General features: G+C 44.8%; 1 protein-coding gene across 2 annotated transcripts; it reads right to left on the bottom strand.

The window, feature by feature from the left end:
- Positions 1-114: 114 nt before the first annotated feature.
- On the bottom strand, positions 115-18,100 carry LOC143322973 (period circadian protein homolog 2-like). 2 transcript variants are annotated; one of them, XM_076734449.1, is made up of 22 exons: positions 17,938-18,100; positions 13,701-14,276; positions 11,596-11,688; positions 11,114-11,268; positions 10,834-10,955; positions 10,538-10,739; positions 9,527-9,578; positions 8,724-8,866; positions 8,421-8,499; positions 8,223-8,329; positions 7,960-8,113; positions 7,737-7,845; positions 7,347-7,620; positions 7,055-7,214; positions 6,742-6,878; positions 6,372-6,569; positions 5,993-6,238; positions 4,532-5,697; positions 4,159-4,381; positions 3,761-3,998; positions 3,345-3,495; positions 115-3,064 (listed from the first exon to the last, which is right to left on the bottom strand). In XM_076734449.1, exons 2-22 carry the CDS (start codon positions 14,153-14,155, stop codon positions 2,912-2,914), a joined length of 4,617 nt encoding a protein of 1,538 aa, XP_076590564.1. In that variant the 5' UTR covers positions 14,156-14,276; positions 17,938-18,100; the 3' UTR covers positions 115-2,911. The 2 variants fall into 2 exon arrangements, with proteins under 2 accessions (XP_076590564.1, XP_076590565.1); XM_076734450.1 differs by having other exon boundaries at positions 7,055-7,211; positions 17,938-18,079.
- Positions 18,101-18,833: the final 733 nt, after the last annotated feature.

Raw genomic sequence — 18,833 nt, forward strand, 5'->3', positions numbered from 1 at the left:
TGCATATAATCGATTAGTGTAAACATCGCTGCTTCTGTCTTCTTCCAGCCATCAGTGTCCAGCCCTAAAACGTTGAGCAGTGAGCAGGAAAACATGTCGCCTGAGCCACACAGGTTAGATTTCTGTAGTTTTATTACAACATTGTTTCCATGTCTCAAACACATCTTCTCACCTACAAAAATACACTGAGCCGTGCTAGTTAAACATAATACAGACTCATACAGTGGCAATGAAACAAATTTACATGACTGCGCACAGCATCATGTGCCAGTACCGTGTATGCATTTACAGGTCAGGGGGCTTCCAACAGCCCACCAGTGTGTAAGTCACTTAGAAATGGTTTTGCTCGATAAGAAAGGTAAGGCTTAAACACGAGTGCAGCATCATTCTCCGGCTTACTCTCCAGCATTCAGAGCAGCTCATTTTCACATTTCAGTTCCCAAATGAATAAACAACATTCTTGCTTCTTTAATGGTTTACACACAGGTGAGTGTTGGAAAGGCCCCTTGAGATATTCTGCACAGAAAAGAGACAAAGGACAGAGACTGACTGTAGTTTGAAAGGTGGTGACAGGCGCCTGCCCTCCCCGCGCATTCATTCATTCATTCATAGAGACAGAAAGCAGACAGGAGGAATCCACAAACCTCTGCTTGTTTCTTATCGGAATCACTGAAGTATCTGACCGTTCTGTCCTTTGTGCTTTGCCCACACGTGCAGACATTCTGTGTCCTGCTTACAGTAACACGACCTGGGATTTAGTAGAGGTAGGATCCGTCCCCGGCGACACTCAAAGCTCATACTTTTGTCAGACAAAATAAAATACGCGAGAGAAAAAATAGAAAAATAGAAAAGTTCTGACAAGTGAACAAGAAGAAAAAAACAAAACAAAACAGAAAATCATGAAAACAAAGCCAGTGAGATGCTCTTGGTCCAGTCTGTGTTACATTCACAAGCCCGACAGTTTCTCTGCTGTAGCACCAGAGTTGTTCCCAGTTCTCCTACTGATTACCTCGACGTCACGGCAGGATCACAGTTTCCTTAACACTTCATGTGAGACGATGAGGGGCTTGCACGGTTGCTAATGCACGCATGTCACCATTTCCTGCGTAACCTGGGGTTCCATGGAAGGTCACTCAGGCAACACGGTCCCCTTATTTGCTACAATTGTAATGCTCTTTGCCCACCATAATCTACAGTACATTTCAGTGCTGATGCTTAGTATCGACCTCTGGTAAGAACACGGTATCACACAACGCTTTGACCAAAAGCTTTTAAATTACAAAGGGATCTGAAATGCTGCACACACACCTGCACCGACTTTCTGGTGGGGCATGAAATATGCCAGTATTGTAAAAAAAAAAAAAGTTTCTTGGTGAGGTAAAGCAGTATGCATTTATATTTTGTAATCCATAAAAATAGAAAATGAACAACGGAAATGTCTCTGAAAAGGGTGCAAGTGGAGACAAATCATTTTCTTAACGTACAAATTCTTAAAACAGCCCTGGCTTGTTCTAAAAACTACATTTTGTAGTAAGAGTCTAAAACGAATATTACTCAACAGTTCTGGTAATATTCTGCATTGTACATGGACATACTTTCCTTTTAAAAGAAGAAAATAAAATGTGTCATATCAGGTACAAATCAGAGGCGAAAAGGAAGTGCTCATCCCAAGGATTTAGTTTGTATAACCGCCTTTCTTTCAACCTCTTCTCTTCATGCATGGCTTTTCGGATGTTGACTGTTTTCTATAAGAAAAAATATTTCAGCAGCGTTATCTGTGATGTTCCCTGCTTCTTCATAGCACCTGTGCTGTTTGCAGGTCGGCTCACAACTCTTTGAGGCTAAGCAGTGAAATCGACAAACTCGCTCCAGATCTTAGTTCTCAGAGTAAACTGACTCTAAATAAACTGTGGAGTTCATTGTCAGCGCCTGTAAAATCTTCATATATAGTACTGTCTTTTAGCTGAATAGATCTGGCTTTGGCTTAAAAAAACTATTCTAGATATAATATCTGGGAGAAAATAAATACGATATTTGATTCAGGGCATATCTTACACCATGTATCAGATTGTCACTGTTCTGAAACCTTGTACTCAGCCTGGTTTTGGCTGTCGAGTCAGGTTCTATCACTGCTGTGTGCCTGGATACTGCAAATACTCAGGCCCGAGAAGACTAGCGAGATAAAAACTCACCCCCTGAAAGTGGGGTGCCCTTTGAATGGAACTACATCATCCAATAAGCACCACAACAATTGGACACAGTTTCTTCTGGGGAAACAAAGGAAATCCTGGGGTTTGAAAGACTTCAGTGGGACCATGTGGCAAAATAAGAAAACACAAACAGCGCCTGGTAGAGCATTTAAACAGCAATGCTGGGTTCTTCGTTAATAACATCTTTAGATTGTTAAATGACAATTATTTTGTCAATATATATAGATTTTTTTAATCAAATATATTTAGAAGATGTCCATTAACTATTAAATTTTGTCTTTTTTTTTTTTTTTTTAGAATAATACCTGCTTATGTTGCTGTAAAGCTCTGTCTCTGATGGGAAATAATTAAATAAAAAATATACATATCTGGGAGGCCAAAGGTCACCCACTGCACAGGCTGGGTCCAGATCATTTCAGTGAGCTGGCAAAAGAACTGTATGAGGGTCATGTACACAAAGACCCTCATAAAGCATTACCGCCCCCTGTGTGGGCCCCCTTAACTTCATCAGCAGTCCTTTGCACAACACACATGAACATATGAGCAGCACACATTCTCATATTCACCACAATGGCAACACAGAGGTTTGCTTGAGTTCATGTTGTGTGTATTTGTCCCTCGTCCATGTTGTGTTTGTGTGTGGGTGCATCATCAGGGTCCATGGCTTGTCGAATGTGTCCCCCTGCTGGCAGCGTGTCTGTTCAGGAGCCAGCGTCTGGCTGAGCCTGAGACTCTGATTGGCTCTGGGTATTCCGGCTCTCTTGGTTCACGTCCTCACCCAGTTCGTTCATATCAATGTCTGGCAGGTCCTCCTCGATGGGGGCTGCAGCTGAATCCTCACAGTACACACACTCCTAAACACAAACACAAAGCTCATATTAAATATAATTCCTTTTGACTATTTTGTATGGTGGTTTTCATCTTACCCTCCAACGGATGTCAACACCATGATCATTATTTCAGATTTTCATTTGTGCATCAGCTCAGCTAGCGTTAGCTGTGTTGTGATACAGAAGACTGTTTTGCTCCTCACTGGTATATATGTGTGTTTGTTGCTGCTTTATGTTAATGTGGAAAGAATCTATGCTGCTGCAAAGTGATTTCTGAGATGTACATAGCGTGTGTGGTCCTGACCTTCACGTTGATAGCAGCAGGTAGGCCTCCCCTCCTCATCCAAGGGTGTTCCTCCACTAGCTCTCGTCGCTGGTCCGAGGAGAAGTGAGGCTGGCTCTTCTGCATCTCTTTCAGCCTCTCCTTGTCTTCTCGCAGAACCTTCTGAATGTCCCTAAGGATCAGAAAACACACACAGTTTACAAACAGGCTGATACATATAATCAATACAAATCTGCACACTCACAGCACAAAAGAAGGGTCTCTAATGTAAAATTAACTGATAACATCTAAATAAGATTATACTTGGCATTTGTTTGAAATTCTATTTCCCCCTCCTAAATCAGAATCATTGCCTTGCGGCTGTATAGATTAGAGTCACCAATTCAGTATCTGACCAAATGTGAAACATGGTCACAATCTCTCCTCCAGGGTCTTACCTGGATGGCATTTGATATGTCATCATGACCTTGTCGTCAGCATTGGCCATGAGCAGCCAGAGGGGCTCCTGGAGAACATATTTGATGAAATGGTCCCCCTCCCCTTGTGTTGAGATTTTGGACTGCAGCTGGCTGCCTTCAGAGCCTCCTGCGCCTCTCATCTTGGCTTTGGCTTTGGCCTTGGGGTCTTGTTCCAGGGAGTCAACACTGCCAAAATATTTACTGGTGTTCCTGCTCCCTGTATACAATTTTGGAGAGACAGGAAAAGGTTAAAAAATAGACACATGTGTGTTTTTTAACATCAGAAACTATCAATATCATAAAGTGGCATGAATAAAAGTTAAGTTTACCCTGTGGATAGAAATGCTCTTGTCAAGCCTGAGTGTTCTTCTACTGACCTGTTCCACTACCAGAAGCTCCACTTGCTGATCGACCACAGCCTGAGCCAGATCCTGAGCCAGATCCAGAGCCTGATCCTGAGCCCAATCCCGAGCCCATGGAGCCAGAGGTGGCTGATCCCGTGCCAGAGTGCGAGTCCTCCTGCTCCTGCAGCAGCATGTCCAGCAAGTCGCAGGAGGAGGAGTTACCATCGCTGTGAGCCCCATCTCCTGGAGAGTCCACCTGAGACACAAGGCAGCAAACCATAAGAAATAAACCCTCACACTTCAGTGAGGAGCTGACAGGCTTTATGTGTTGGTGTGTATATGTCTTTATAAGACAGATATCAAAGACACTGTCTCTCTCTATCACCCTGTTCACCCTATTCCTCACCTGTTGGAGGTTTTCACTCTTCACTGTGCCTCTGTTCTTGTCTGCTGCTGTACTGATGTTTCCTCCTGCAGAGGGCGCTGTGCTGTCCTGCCGTTCCACTGAGCGCTGTCCCTCCTCCATGCTCAGTAGATTGAGCTGCAGGGGTGAGCTGCACCGTGACTCAAACAGCGGTGGTGACGTGGTGGGCTCCCTTGCTCCAGAGGCTGGGGTGGAGGAGCGTGAAGCCGCCCCCTCTCGGGCCAGGACTTTGGGGGGCTCGGAGGCTAGACTGTAAGAGAAGGGCTGAGCTGGATATGGGGCTTGGGCCACAAACTGAGTCTGCACTGGGAAAGAAGGCTGAGCAGCGAAGGGCTGCTGAGCAGTGTAGGCCGTCTGAGGGGCCTGGAAAGGTTGCTGGGCAGTGTAGGCCGTCTGAGGGGTCTGGAAAGGCTGCTGGGTGGTGTATGCCGTCTGGGGGGCCTGGAAAGGCTGCTGGGCAGTGAAGGCCGTCTGAGGGGCCTGGAAAGGCTGCTGGGCAGTGTAGGGGGTCTGAGTCGTTTGGAATGGCTGCTGAGGGCTAAAGGCAGTCTGCACGGGAAACGGCTGTTGGCTGGTGTAGGGGGGCTGTGTTTGCATGGTGTAAGCCGGCTGTGGGGGCTGAAAGGGCTGCTGGGTAGTGTATGCAGGTTGTGTCTGGGGCTGCTCAGGAAAAAACCTTAGTCTAGGAGCAGCCCCCATCTGCCCTATCTGGCCTAACTGCCCCATCTGGGAGAAGAGGTAATTGGGCAGCACCAGAGCCACCACAGGTGTAACAATGGGTGCAGAAAACGGTGTGGCAGAAGTTGGGGCTTGGGTACTCTGACCATCTCCAAAGCCTGTGGAAAGGGAGGGGTCAGGGACGGGGGCCTGAGCCGGGGCCGCAGGCGCAGTGGGGTAGAGTGGGTATGCAGGCACCATGGCTGGGTAGGAGACATTGAAAGCTGATTGAGATGCTTCTGACGGGGACCACGAGGTTTGGTTGAGACCCTGGAGAGGGGGCCGGGGTTTGCGGTTTAACACAGCGCTGTCTGACGAATCAGGATGCTTCTTCCGTGGCTTCTTGGACTTCCTGTTGCGGGTGCCCTTCTTGGCAGTGGTCTCAGGCCTGGTGGTGCCCTGTTTGGCTGCTCCTCGCAGACCAGATGATTCTGAGATGACATACAGAGACGTAAGAGGTTTGTTTTTCAGGTGTGGCAAAAAGGTTTACAGCCGTTTGTGAACTAAAAGCTTGGCTCAGCAACAAAGAGTTAGGAACTAACCTGGCTAGGATTATTTTGAAACAATCACTGAATTATATGCAGTATATTTACAGTAAAGAACATCCAAGTACAGAACAAGGTACAGTGTGAAACCTTCAATTAGGATATTACATCATATTTGTTTTGATGTAACAGCCACAAATAAAAGTGACAGCAAATCAACCATTTCAGTGTTGTGGTGTACCTTCAGCGTTGGCCGGCCCTCTCTGCTTGTGCAAATATGTGGAACAGTCCCTCTGGAAGGACCTGGCGTTGTGGACATCTCGGCAGCGGGTGAGGAAGGCCTGCTCTTCTTTCTGGGTGTGCGCAGCCAGTACCTGCTTGGTCAGTCCCAGACGCTTGTAGGCCTCCTTCTCCTGGCTGGGTGGAGACACCACACTGACAGGCAGAGCCGGGGGTGCGGGGCTCTCTGCCACGTCCTCAATAATCTCTATAGAAGGAAATCAGACCATACTCATCAGTCAAACAGTTGGATGAATACACACCATAAGACTTTCCAGTTATCTTTCTGCACCTAAGTCTTCAACATCTCTTTTATTAAACAACCGGACACCAACACTCACCAGACTCTGGCTGGGGCTTTTTGTCTCCCACATGGACGATGGTGCTGCTGTAGCTGCACTGTGAGGTGATGGACACCACACTCTCAGCCTTACTGGACAGAGTGAGGGGTGCCAAGGGGCCCCCCACCACAGCAGCTGCTGGCTTCTTTGGTGCTTTCATGTTTGTCAGGCCTGGCTGGGCATCGAGCATCAAAGGGTCTGTATGGGGAGAGACAAATCCTCTGTTAGCTGCAAGCCAAAGATGATTACAGTCTAATTAATAAAGAGTAAAGCAGGTGAAACCAAGTGAAGTATCAAAAGACTGAATCTAATACCCTTAGAGGTGTGTGTGAGATGTCTATGTGTGCACAGATGCATGATGTGTACATGCCTGGGTTTGTATCTTGAGGCACTTGCATGCCATCCTCTGAACCCTTCTTGTCATCGTCCGAGTTGGAGGAGGTGGTGTTGGAGGAGAACTGGTACTTCCTCTTCACTGTGATGGGGATGTTACAACTCTCCAGGTACCTGGGAAAAAGAAAGTGATTTAATAAGAGAGTGCACACCTCACAGAATTGATCTTTTAACCATCATCATTTAAACCATTTCGTCATTGAATTTATAGAACAATCACTGTCATTATAGACGCACATATACAGGCCATATCGCCTAACCCTGTCATCACTCATTCACACAAACCTTACCTGATGACACTGTCGAGGCAGCTGATCTGCTGGTAAGAGTGGACGGTTTGGTCTTTGCAGGGGAAGTCCTCCATGCTGGCTGCAGTACTGTCTCTGACCTGCAGATGGGGCACTGAGTCCTTCAGACGCACTGCTGGACTCTTCTGAGCTTGAGCTGCTGCTGGAGGGGAAGAGATGAGAAAATGATTACAACATTTTAGACATACTGATGTTGACTAAGTCATTCCCTGTGATGAGCTTTGGGTCAAAGCAGCCACAGAATGGTGTTTGTTTAGTGATAATCTGAACTCACTGTCAGTGGTCTTCTTCTGCTCAGGCTTGAACGGCGATGATGCGGGGGACGGGGAGCGCAGGCTGACCTGGGAGTCCTGGTTCTTCAGCATGTGGACCCCTTTACAAATCTCCTGGAACGTCCTGGGAGGCTTGGCCTTGCCCGTCTCTTCTGCTGTATTCCCTGTAGTGACGTTCCCATTGCTCTCACTGGACGAGCTGATGCTCACCTGCTGCTCATGGGAACCATTGCTGCCATGGCTACCATAACCGCTAGAGCCCATGTTGTGGATTGGCTGAAGAGAGAGAAGGTTGTTAGAGAAACTGACAGATGAGTGTATGAAAATGTGTCATTTCAAGTTCCCATGAAATCCATAAAGTTTTTTTTAATCACATATGTGTGTGTGCATACTTGGAGTAGCAGCCTGTGGATCTGTTCACTGATTTCCTGGATGTCTGAGTCCATGATCTTCCCTCCATGGAAAGCAGGTGCTGCAAAAACATCTTCATTCACAGGACCCCTGAAAAGCACACACGCCACTGTCATCTAGAATGTTCAAAGTGAAATACATGCCAACATATCACTACTGACGGGAAGAAAACCTGAACTAAAACAACAGATTAGGTATACTCACATGCGGACTTTGTGCCTGCCAATGACAAAGGAGACCTTGCGGCTCCAGGGGTTGACGAAGCTGGACCAGCTGGTGTCGATGGTGATGTACTCGCCGTTTCTTGCACAGAAACGGATCGAGGAGTGATCGAACGGCTGACCTGCACACTGCAGAACTGTTGGCAAAGGAAAGTAGAGTGTGTGTGAGAGGCAGCTGAGCAACATGAATGGACTGCACTGACACTGTGTTGATCAAGGAAGCAAGTGAATAAAAGGGATTCTTACTTTTGCGATGCACAGCCAGCATCAAGGGTCGGTCACTTGGGTGCAGATTAAGTAGCACAGGGGTCCCGATCAGGTCCTGAGGGAGGTAACCCAACAGAGGAACAGCCCTGATGGAGAAACAACAGTGTGTTTAAGACATTAATAACACATGAGCTCAATAGGCTGAGTCCTGCAGGGGTGGGGGCACAGTCCACTCACCTCTCATCCACATCCTGGAATACACAGTTAGGGGTGTGTGTGGTGGTGAAGATACGCTTGTCAGGAGGGATTCTGGGTGCTGTGGAGAGAGAAGAATTATAAAAAATTAATTGGACAGTAAGACAAATAAGCAAACAGTGATCATTAAACATATAAAGTACCATGTTTCTATTTTATTTCATGTTTGTACTATCTTTATACACCCAGAAAGTGTGTGTGTGTTATATGTTTCAGTGAGGCAATGTAGTAAAATGAACATTACAAATGTCTCTGAACGCATGAGAATGAGGTCGCAGGCCTCACCTTCATATCCAGAGTGCACCCTCTCAGCCAGCAGGAGGCAGCAGAACTGTTCTTCAGCTGCCTCAGCATCCTGGACTTTCATCAGGTAAGGAGTCATACGGAAAGGGTAGTACTGGAGATCCCCTTCTCGCTCCTTATTACCACTGCAACACACACACGCGCACACACACACACAGACACACCATTAAAATACTGTTTCACAGAGTCATAGTATGACATCAAGATTTGGCTTCATCATACTGAATAGAGTCAGCTCACATTTGATGTCTAACATAATTATGACTGATCTAATTAGTCACAGTACACTGGAGTGATTATTAAGTAAGACTTTTAAAGGTCTGACACCTCAGCTCCTGAAAATTGTACCTGATTTAAATGTATGAATGTAATAATGACCTAATATGTGATAATGCAATCAAGGCTAAAGAAAGTGGAACTGATTTAAACCCTCCTGCTTTTCATTAATGACATACATTTAGATAAAATGCTACTTTTATTTTTCTTGCTGTAAAGGTTTGATTTTGGGGTAGTAATAATCACCCTGCATTTATTTCCTGAAAGTTTCAAACCTGTACACTAATGTTACCATATGATAACATGATCCCTTTTCACCTTTTATCTTAAACTGTAGCTGTAACACCCCATCTGGCCACTAGATGGAGAAACAGCTTAAAAGCTCACAGCCGCTGACTTCCTCCCTCCTCTCAGTCCCCCTCTCTCTTGCTTATCAACTCTGTGTTGACTCAGAGCTTGTTTGAGCAGGAAACTATGGGTCAGAGAAGCTGCCAGCCACTGTCACTCACCTGATGCGGCAAAAGAAGGATTTCTCCTGCATGCACTCCGTGGGAGACGACTCTGAATAAGAGAGAGGGAGAGGGTGGAATGAATGGATCACCAAATGCATCAGATTGACTGCTTCCAAATGACCCATCTGTTAGAAATATATATTCAACAGGCTGCTAACAGGACCTTAGATGTCTGATCTCTCTTCCAAAAACGGAAGAGGTCAAGAGCAAGGAAGGCATTGTGAGAGTTTCCGACAATTATGCAACTGAAGTTTGAAGATTCATTCAGTCAGAGCACTCTGGGAGTCTTATGTAAAAAATACAGCTACTCAGCCATGACTTAAACAGCTTGAATTACCCAATGATCCCAGCAGAACAGCTCGCAAATCCCCAAATGACCACAAGCTGTTTAAGTGAGACTAAGAATCAACTTCAGTTTCGAAAGTGAATTGAAAACCAAAAATAGCATTGTAGGAAGAGTGGAAGGCTGCAACCAGCTCCAAAACTGAACGATTACATCATTAAACGCAGCTGTACAGGAGAGAATATGACAAACATCTATCAATATAAAGCAATCCAATAAAAGATTTGAAGCCACAAGAAGTGGAACTTATTGCTTCTGTGGTGGTTTGCATTATGATTTATGCAGGTGCACCTAATAAACCAGTAACTCTGAGCCTCTGACTGCACCTACATGATGTCTTCAGCAAATGTGTGGAAGGAGTGTGAGTAGGCGTGCATTCATTAATGGGTGATTGAGCATGTTAATGAAATACGTGCTATGTGTGTATGAGCATGTGTGTGTGGGGGTGGGTCAAGTGAAGGAAATAGATGCTCGTGTGTGTGCAGGTGGTTAGGGTCATGCTTCGTGTGGGGTTTCAACGTGTCCTTTGTGTGCGATGGAAATCACACTCAAATGATGTTAATTTGAGTGGGATTCAAATTTGACAACCTGAAATGAAGATTCAATCACAGCTGAACCGAAGACATATTTTCACATAAAGGTTTGAGTTAAGAGACAGCTGGTACCTGCTCCAGTGCACATGCTCCACGAGGGCAGGCGGTAAGGCGTGGTGAAGCTGTAGAACACGCTGACGTCCTGAGGCGTCAGGAACTCCACAAACTTGGCATTGTTAAACACTTCCCACTTGCAGTTCAAGATGGACGCCGCTTGGTCCGAGATGTAAACAATCTTCCCCGTGATGAGCGAGACGGCTACAGCAAATATATCCTGCCGGGGAAAAGATTTAAACAAATCGGTTGATTAGGTGTTTTTCCATTTCATTTACAAGTATTGCTGTGAGTTGAAGTTTGGAGGAGCTTACAGTGTTTTTGAGGGTGTATTCAGAGGTGATGCTGTTGATTTCCTCAATGGTGTAGGAGGATACGTCAAACCCTGGTGGCTGACTGTCATTAATCATCATCATCTGGTAGTATTCCTCATTGGCTGCAAAGAGAAGGCGGATGAACACAAGTCACACACAGTACAAGGTCAGTGAAGAAGATACTACCAAGCTTTATCTCATATTTTTAGCTAAGAACATGTTAGTTTATTCACCAACACGACAGTCAATGTCAGCGTGAAAACATGCATGTGAGTCTTACCTTTCACCTGCTTGACACATCGCAGCGCGTATTTGAGCGTGTTGAGGGTGCTGGACTTGCCCTTGCTCCTCTTTTCCGACGGCAGGTGCATCTTCAGCTCCTTCAGGGTCTTGAAGAGCTCCTTCTGTGTCTTAGCTTTGGCGGACTGTTCGCTGCTGCAGGGTGCGCATGAGACAGATACACGTGCATCAAAAAAAATGACACGGTGTCACCGGTGCTGTCACACTCTGAGAGGCACAGCTTTCCAGCATGCAGGGCAGAATGGGAGGGGGGAGCTTCCAATGGAAAGGGTAAGAGGGGACTGAGTGGCAGTGTGGGTCTGACTTTGAGAACGTTCTACTGCTGCATGCAAATAGAAACATCTAAGCGGGAATATTTAAGTAATGTTCTGATGGCTTATTTTCTGTCAAACTTTCAAAGTGTATCAAATAGCATTGCATTGCAATTCCAACTGAATTGTGAAAGGTAAGTCATGCACTAACCTGCAGCCGCTGGTTGAGGGGTTGTCCTGCTCGGAGCTCACCAGACTGAAGGCATTGGAGCTGCTTGGTGGCGAGGGGCTGTGAGAGTTTGAGCTGCAACAACAAACAACATGTCGCGTGATTAGAGGGATACAGAAAGGAGTCAAAACAAAATGTAAGTGAGTCAAGGACTAGAGTGTACCTCAAACATATTATCAGCGTGTCCTGCGTGTTTACACAAACATGGACAGCAGCTGACGAGGAACGAGCAATGGCACAGATCATGACAAGGACCAGGCAGTGCGCCACGAAAGAGGATCATCTATAAATATCAAAATCTCTTCGAAAAGTACTTCTCTGATTAGTGGGATCTTGTTTTATATCATCGTTCTAAAGTTGCCTGTCGGTTAAAGGTTAACACACCTTTCATGACAGTAAGAAACCGCAACAGAAGTTGGTGCCTGTTTTTAATAACTTCTTAACACACTGTGCGCTAAAATGTTAGCATTTGTCAAAGCTATCAAACAGAGCAAGAAAGATATCATCTGCCAGTCGTCTTTTGGAACATTAGGAAATGGTGTCAGCCTTGTCAGAAGAAGAGGTAGCTACATTTCAACCAAGCAGCAGTTTGCAGCCCTAAAGCTGAAGCGGGCGGGCCATGTCTTACTTTACAAACTCAAAACGGGAGGCAAGTTCAAGCTCCTCAGGTGTCTGTTCAAATGCTGAACTCATTCTGTCATCATATTCTTGAGTGCATCATTCCTCACAGGGCCCCAGGCTAATTTATTTACACTAGGAATGCTGCTGCTCCCTATTGAAAATTGAAGGTGCACCAGCACAAAATTTAAGAGCAGCGCTTAGGTCGACATGCAACGTCACACATTCAGATATGTTTTTTTATCTTAACTATATCACTAATAAATGCATTGGTAATAAAATAAATAAGAAAATAAAGTACATCCTAAAGGCAGACATTACAAAACCCACGGCTCTATCTGTCCTGGGGAGAGTTCAGCTGCTGTTACTGCCTCTGCACAGTGACATCAGGACATGTGATTTGGTTAAACAGTAACTCTTGATTATAAAATAGATCTGGTCAATAAAGCTTGCTCTGGCAGAGTATTCATTTAATGATGTCTAGATGTACTGTACTCCGGGGGTGGGGGGGGCTGCTTGAGTTAAAACGAGAGGGAGGGAGTGTCACTCCCTCTTCCTCTCTGTGGGGTGGATCAGGCCTCATGGGTAAAGTAACAAACGCCACTGTAGTCTATTGAGGAAGTGGTGATTATGACATGATTGATGTTTTCTTTCTTTCTTTCTTTCTTTTTTTTTTGCTTTGGTAGCCTGTTCCATCAAAAAGTGACTCGTGCTCCTAGTTATGAAATGAAGTCACTGTCTACAAAAATGGTCGCAAAATGTGACTAAATGGTCGCAGAATTTATCTTTGACTTGGAGCCTCAAGTTAGTGGTGGCATTGTGGGGGACTGCATGTTGAAGTGTTTGCAGTGTTTTCTCCACCTCACCGATGTAAACGGAGGTGGAGAGCTTGGTTATGTAACAAGCGACCCCCACAGATGGAAATGATAGACAGACGTAGGGGGGCGTGTTAATGAAAGACTGGCATCTTTGAATTGCATATGGTTAATCAACAAACATCAGGCCCCAGCTTTTTAGGATTACAACTGAAACCCACAATTCTTATCAAAGTCACGTAATAATTATCTTCACAGAGCTAGCAAAGTGTTATTTGAGTGTCACACCATATGATTAATCTCATAACACCTACACAATTGACTATATGTAGACCATGAAGCTGCTTAACTGAAGAGTCTGTTCCTGCAGAGATGGTTTTCTTTTGAAGTCATTTCTAAATGAAATTGTGCCAGCGTCATTGTTTCTTTGTCTGTCTCATGATTACAAGTAAAATACCCTCTTCTGTCCTCAGTCTGAGAGGGTCGCTGCTAGACTCCAACAATGACTCAGGCCAGCACTTACTCATACAGGAGAAAATGGCAATTCTATTACATTTTACGAACCATACTTCCGTGACCTAGATGGTCCACTCCCCCATGGTGGAGGGAAAAAATTTAATTTACTACAATTCAGTGCATTTGATGTGCTCTCACCTCTTGTTGCTCCCTGAAGACTCCAAGAGAGCAGAATCCTTGCCATTACCATTTGAGCTGCCCACAGACTCATTGCCATGGGACTCATTGCCATGCGACTCATTACCATGGGATTCTGTCCCACTCCCACTCGAGCCGCTGCCACCCATCTCCACATCCTCGTGCAAGGGTGGGCGTGGCCGCTTCCTGTCATCGTGTGGGGAGCCCGGCGAGGCTGGGTGCTCGTGGCTGCTGTCGCTCCCCTCGGAGGCCAATCCTAAGTCGGCTTCCATTTCGACCCCATCCTGCCCGCCACAACCCTCGTTGTAACTGCTGGCCATGCAGTGAAGTTGGCTAATGGAGCTGCAGGGAGAGCGCCCCTCTTCCTCCGCCTGGAAGCCGACCCTTTCACGGTTCCGTTCGCGCCCGTCCAGGGTTGAGTACAGGTAGTGCTTTGGATCACTGTCCTCAGACATGGGATGGACCAAAGGAGTTAAAGATGGGGAGTTAGGTTACCTTCCACATGGCAATGCCATGAGGTGCATGGCAGTGGGATGTGAATAGGGTTGATGCCTCACTCGGGAGTGGGGGTGCAGTCTAAAGGAGGGAAATGAAAGACAGATGAAATTACTCAGACAAACTCGTTACAATACAGTGCAGCTCTATAGATAGCAAATCAATAATATAGAAACACACCTAAAATAAGAAGCAATCAATGTGGATTAGAAGCAACCATCCATCAAAAGTATAGCAGTGCACTTTGATGTGATTGGCCTGTGTAGCCTTGGATCTCAACATGTTTAAAAGTCAATGATAAACAAAAGGGCACAGCCACACAGAGCTTGTTGATGTTCACACATACACACACACAACACACACACCAAGGCTTCTGCTATCCATCCTTCAAATGGTCTGCACAGTAAATAGGCCGCCGTTTGGCCTTTCCGGGTAGACATAAGCCCCAGACCAGTGTGATCCAGTTCAGTTTTTCAAAAGAGCTTTTTCACATGAAAGGTGAGTCTGCACAGATGAAAGCACAGCTCTGAAAAAAACAACACAAACAAAAACCCATGTCTGGAGAGAAGAAAATGCTTTGAAATTATTTGTACCATTCAAGTTGCCTCCTTCTGTCCACAGCCAATGACCCGGCCCTTCACAAATCAACTAGTAAACAGGTAGGAGGAAAAACTGACAACCAATCTCTGGGGAGAAAATGGCAAATTACAGAATTGCCATCAATGCAAAGGATACTGGTCCCACACAAACAGATGATAAACACATGTGTGGATGCATTGTCCATGCTCACTCAAGTCTAAATCAAATATACATAGCCTTATGTAACACAGTGCAGTGCCCCTGAATCAGCCGGCAACAACAAAAGATGTGCATTGTTCCTTCAGTACCATTTACCTTGTATCACAACATCATGTTCAGTAATTACACAAGTCACCTCAGACAACTTGTGCCAACTCTATGATAAGCATCCACACTGTAACACAGGGTGGATTTCACTAGTTTGTGGCAAACCCCTACTAAATTAAACAAGCATTCAGGGGCATAAACGTCTTATTTGTCACCTAAAATAAATGTGATAAAAAATACAAAAGCAACAGTTTTCATCAGCTCTGCAGCCTCCTCCTCCTCATCCTACACCCACACCACAGAATAGCAGCAGTCGGAGCTATTTATGTCAGTTAAAGCCATAATAGGAAATACTGGCAGCGGATACTGTAGCCAAACCCAGAATATTTCACTGTTTTTCTGCTATCCAAGATCTGGTTGCAGCTATTTATGTAAGAGTGCAAATTCAGCAGCTTGTCTATGCTTCACTCTTTATATAAGCAGTTTTACATAACTTCTCTAAGTTTCAGGGAAGGGTTTTCATGTTTTAAACATTTACAAAAACCCAGCAGTTTCCAGCCACGCTCACACCCACTGCCACCTTAGAAAATGACCTGCTTGGAGTTTAACTGAGGTGGTGGCAAAGCGGCACAGGGGACTTTCTATTGGTTACAGCAAATGACCTATCAGGAGAGAGCAAGGAGTGTCAACAGGTTAGAATGGTGTCAGCCAATCAGGAGGAAGTTTGCGTTGACTGCAGGTTGTAATCTGTCACAGGCTCATTATTTCCCTTGGTTAAGAGAAAAAAGACTGAAAACTCCAGGATTAGCATGTTTAAGCTCATGGCAGGGTGCTACATCACATTAACAATGTGCAAGCCAGCAAGTTATTCACTATTCCTCAGCTTGTTTGCTTGAGACAATGTGAACTGTATGCAGCAGCTACAGACAGCAACAATAAGTGCTACGAAAAGTAGGCTAGCACAATGAAACAATTGCCAAACACAAAATACATCAAGGTCTGCAGCATTAAGTGGTTTGTCACATAAAAATCCTGTACTGTCATGAACAGAATTAACACTTTGGATGTCATGATATTGGCATGCCTCTTACTGTACCACAACACAAAACACACATCTCAATAAGCAACTCTGACCAATTTCCTGTATATTTAATCATTTTTAAAGTCCCTAGAAGTTTGAAAGGACATGCAATATGGACGTGATCTTACCGAACACCCCTTCCTCCATGAGAAATACTCAACAGACCAGCAGGCACAATTATACAAGTGCTGAATTACAAATTTCTCCCCGGATCATCGAAACTCTTTCGAGATCCACGCGCACAGACATGTCACTCTTAACACAGAGCAGAGAATGACAGAATGAAGCTGAACTCCCTCTGCTTCCAGCGCAGCCCTGTTTCAGCTACAGCGCTGATCCACCCAACACACTAGCACAGATCTCAGGCATTATACAACGCTGCTCCAGTCACATGGATTTGGCTAGAGTGCAGCACAAAGCAGTGGTAGCCTTGTTTCATAAAACCACATGCTTACACTTGTATCCAACCACAGTGCTTGTGAAGGGAACCCTTGAATGAAATGTGAGACAGAAATTCCATTAAGTTAAAGAATAGACTGAAGATGGGATGTAAAATGTTGCTCATTATTTCCATAACCCAGTTAATCACAGGGCAAAACATTTGGCCAATAGTGTTACTTGAAGAGACTGTAAAAGTATAACTGAATACTTTTCAAGTTCAGTCCTACACCAGTATTTCATTACAATCCCATGAGTTACATCACAATCTCTGTCGCTATGCTACATGTTCTCAATCATTACATTTACCTTTTACCCCATTAATCATGACAGTATCTGTACCACTGCAGTAATAATAATAGTAACATCTCATTACTCATTACACCTCAGTAACAGTGGAGTGATACAAAGGATTTTCTTTGTATCAGGAACTATGTGACCAAGTCACCATTTGTATTACAGGTAGACTCCCAGCTGCTTTCTGTGGGGTCATATGGAGGCGACACAATGGCCATAATTAGCAATCAAAAGCAGCTCAAGATCCACCTGTGCTGTGATAAAGGTCGATATCCAGATCATATTGGATATTGTGTAATTGTAATGTGATTAACATGCTGACCTAATATTCACAGGTACAGGGGCAGTCTTCTGTATGTGTGTGTGTGTATGCACAGTAGGCCTCTAAGAGGACCTTGAACAGTAGTAAGATAGAAATAATGGTATTATTAAACTTGTTTTTAAAAACGACTTCCGAACAATTACATTTGACATTAATCTACCCAGTTTTCTGAAATAAAACCACTGTCTCAGGTAATACATGTGAAAATAAGTCAGTGTAATGTGTCCAATGCTTTCTGAGCCCAACCTACAGGAATTAAAAATTGGCTATAAGATCACTTTAAACGTCTAGGAAAATATCTAAAGGTCTATCATATTTCATACGTAGACAAGCTTTCACAACAGAAAGGTTAAAATATTGAAAATGTGGCAAAAACTAGTTTGTAAAGGGAACAAACACCCCTTCCCCCCCTCTAACTCCCATTGACCTGCTATTCAAAATCCACACACACGTTGACCTGCAATCCACTGCACGGTACACTGACACAGTTATGTAAAAGTAACGATATCGCTCAAAACCCGCAACAAAACAGCACCCGCTTGGCCGCTGAGGGGCCACTTCACTAAAGCCGACAATTTTCTTTCTCTACGACAGAAAAGAAAACCTCGAACACGCGTTTTTATGTTATAAAAGTACAATAAGTAGAGCGATCTGGATTTCCGCGCATGCGCACATCGAATTCCGTTATGCAACTTATTTTTTTGAGCTCGATTATTCATTCTTACTTCAACGAAAAGGTGCAAATTAAGGTAACCAACCTGTGCTGCCAAAATTAAAATCGCTCCTCTTGTTGTCCTCGGTGTCGAGTAAAAGAAAACTCGAGCAGTGAATAAAACATTTAGTTAAAGCATCCAGCATTCCTCAATGGGAGACCGACTCAGACGGGCTGACACAGTAGTCAACGGGTCCTCCCCGGCTCTCTCCGACTCCAGCAAATCGGCGAGCACGGCGCGCGACCTCATTTCAGACTTCGCTTCCCAATTGGCTGGAAACTACGGGTTTCCATGGAGAACGTGACGGAATTGCAATAGAGTGAGTTCATTGGTCCAGAGCGCTGTCCGTCGTTTTATATAAACAAGTCATCCACTGCACGTGGAATCCCATGTTGTGTGTATCGTGCGGCGTGAGACAGGGATAGTTACGACTACGCCAATACCGGAATAACGTATCGAGTGTTGATATTACATAAATTTCAAACTCTGAGAAGGAAGCAACCAGGAAACGAAGAACCACACAAAATATCAGACATAAATTCATTGAATTTACCCTATTTCTGCTGTTAAGTATGGTGCGCGACACTGTTTGTATGCTACCCTTAATGGAGTTGTATAACTCCTCGTGAGTGCGATGATGTGTCCCGTAAAGGAAGTTATTGCACACATAGCTACATGAATGTTACCACCTTAAAAACATGACGTCTGTTGAGGAAGACGCTTTCCGTGTATGGAGAGTGTCTGGAAGCGAAGGGGAAAGTTTACGTTCAGTGGCACAGCCGGACAAGTTATCCCATGGTTTCCTGCGTCACGTCTGTCATTGCACTGCGGTGACGCTCCCTTTCTTTGAGAAAGCACGGATAAAATGTCTGCCGGCATTATGAACCATTATTTGTTGCCTGCCATTTCATAGATGCACATTTGTAGCTTACGAACGAACA

Source organism: Chaetodon auriga, chromosome 7, assembly GCF_051107435.1.
Source record: "Chaetodon auriga isolate fChaAug3 chromosome 7, fChaAug3.hap1, whole genome shotgun sequence".
Lineage (NCBI taxonomy): Eukaryota > Metazoa > Chordata > Actinopteri > Chaetodontiformes > Chaetodontidae > Chaetodon > Chaetodon auriga.

Excerpts from the sequence above, each read along its gene's own strand:
- LOC143322973 (XM_076734449.1), bottom strand. The coding sequence starts at position 14,155 with ATGTCTGAGGACAGTGATCCAAAGCACTACCTGTACTCAACCCTGGAC. Across the intron at positions 8,867-9,526 it reads TCCTTCTTTTGCCGCATCAG|TGGTAATAAGGAGCGAGAAG; the intron begins GTGAGTGACAGT and ends TGTGTGTTGCAG. Across the intron at positions 8,330-8,420 it reads TTCCAGGATGTGGATGAGAG|GGCTGTTCCTCTGTTGGGTT; the intron begins GTGAGTGGACTG and ends TTTCTCCATCAG.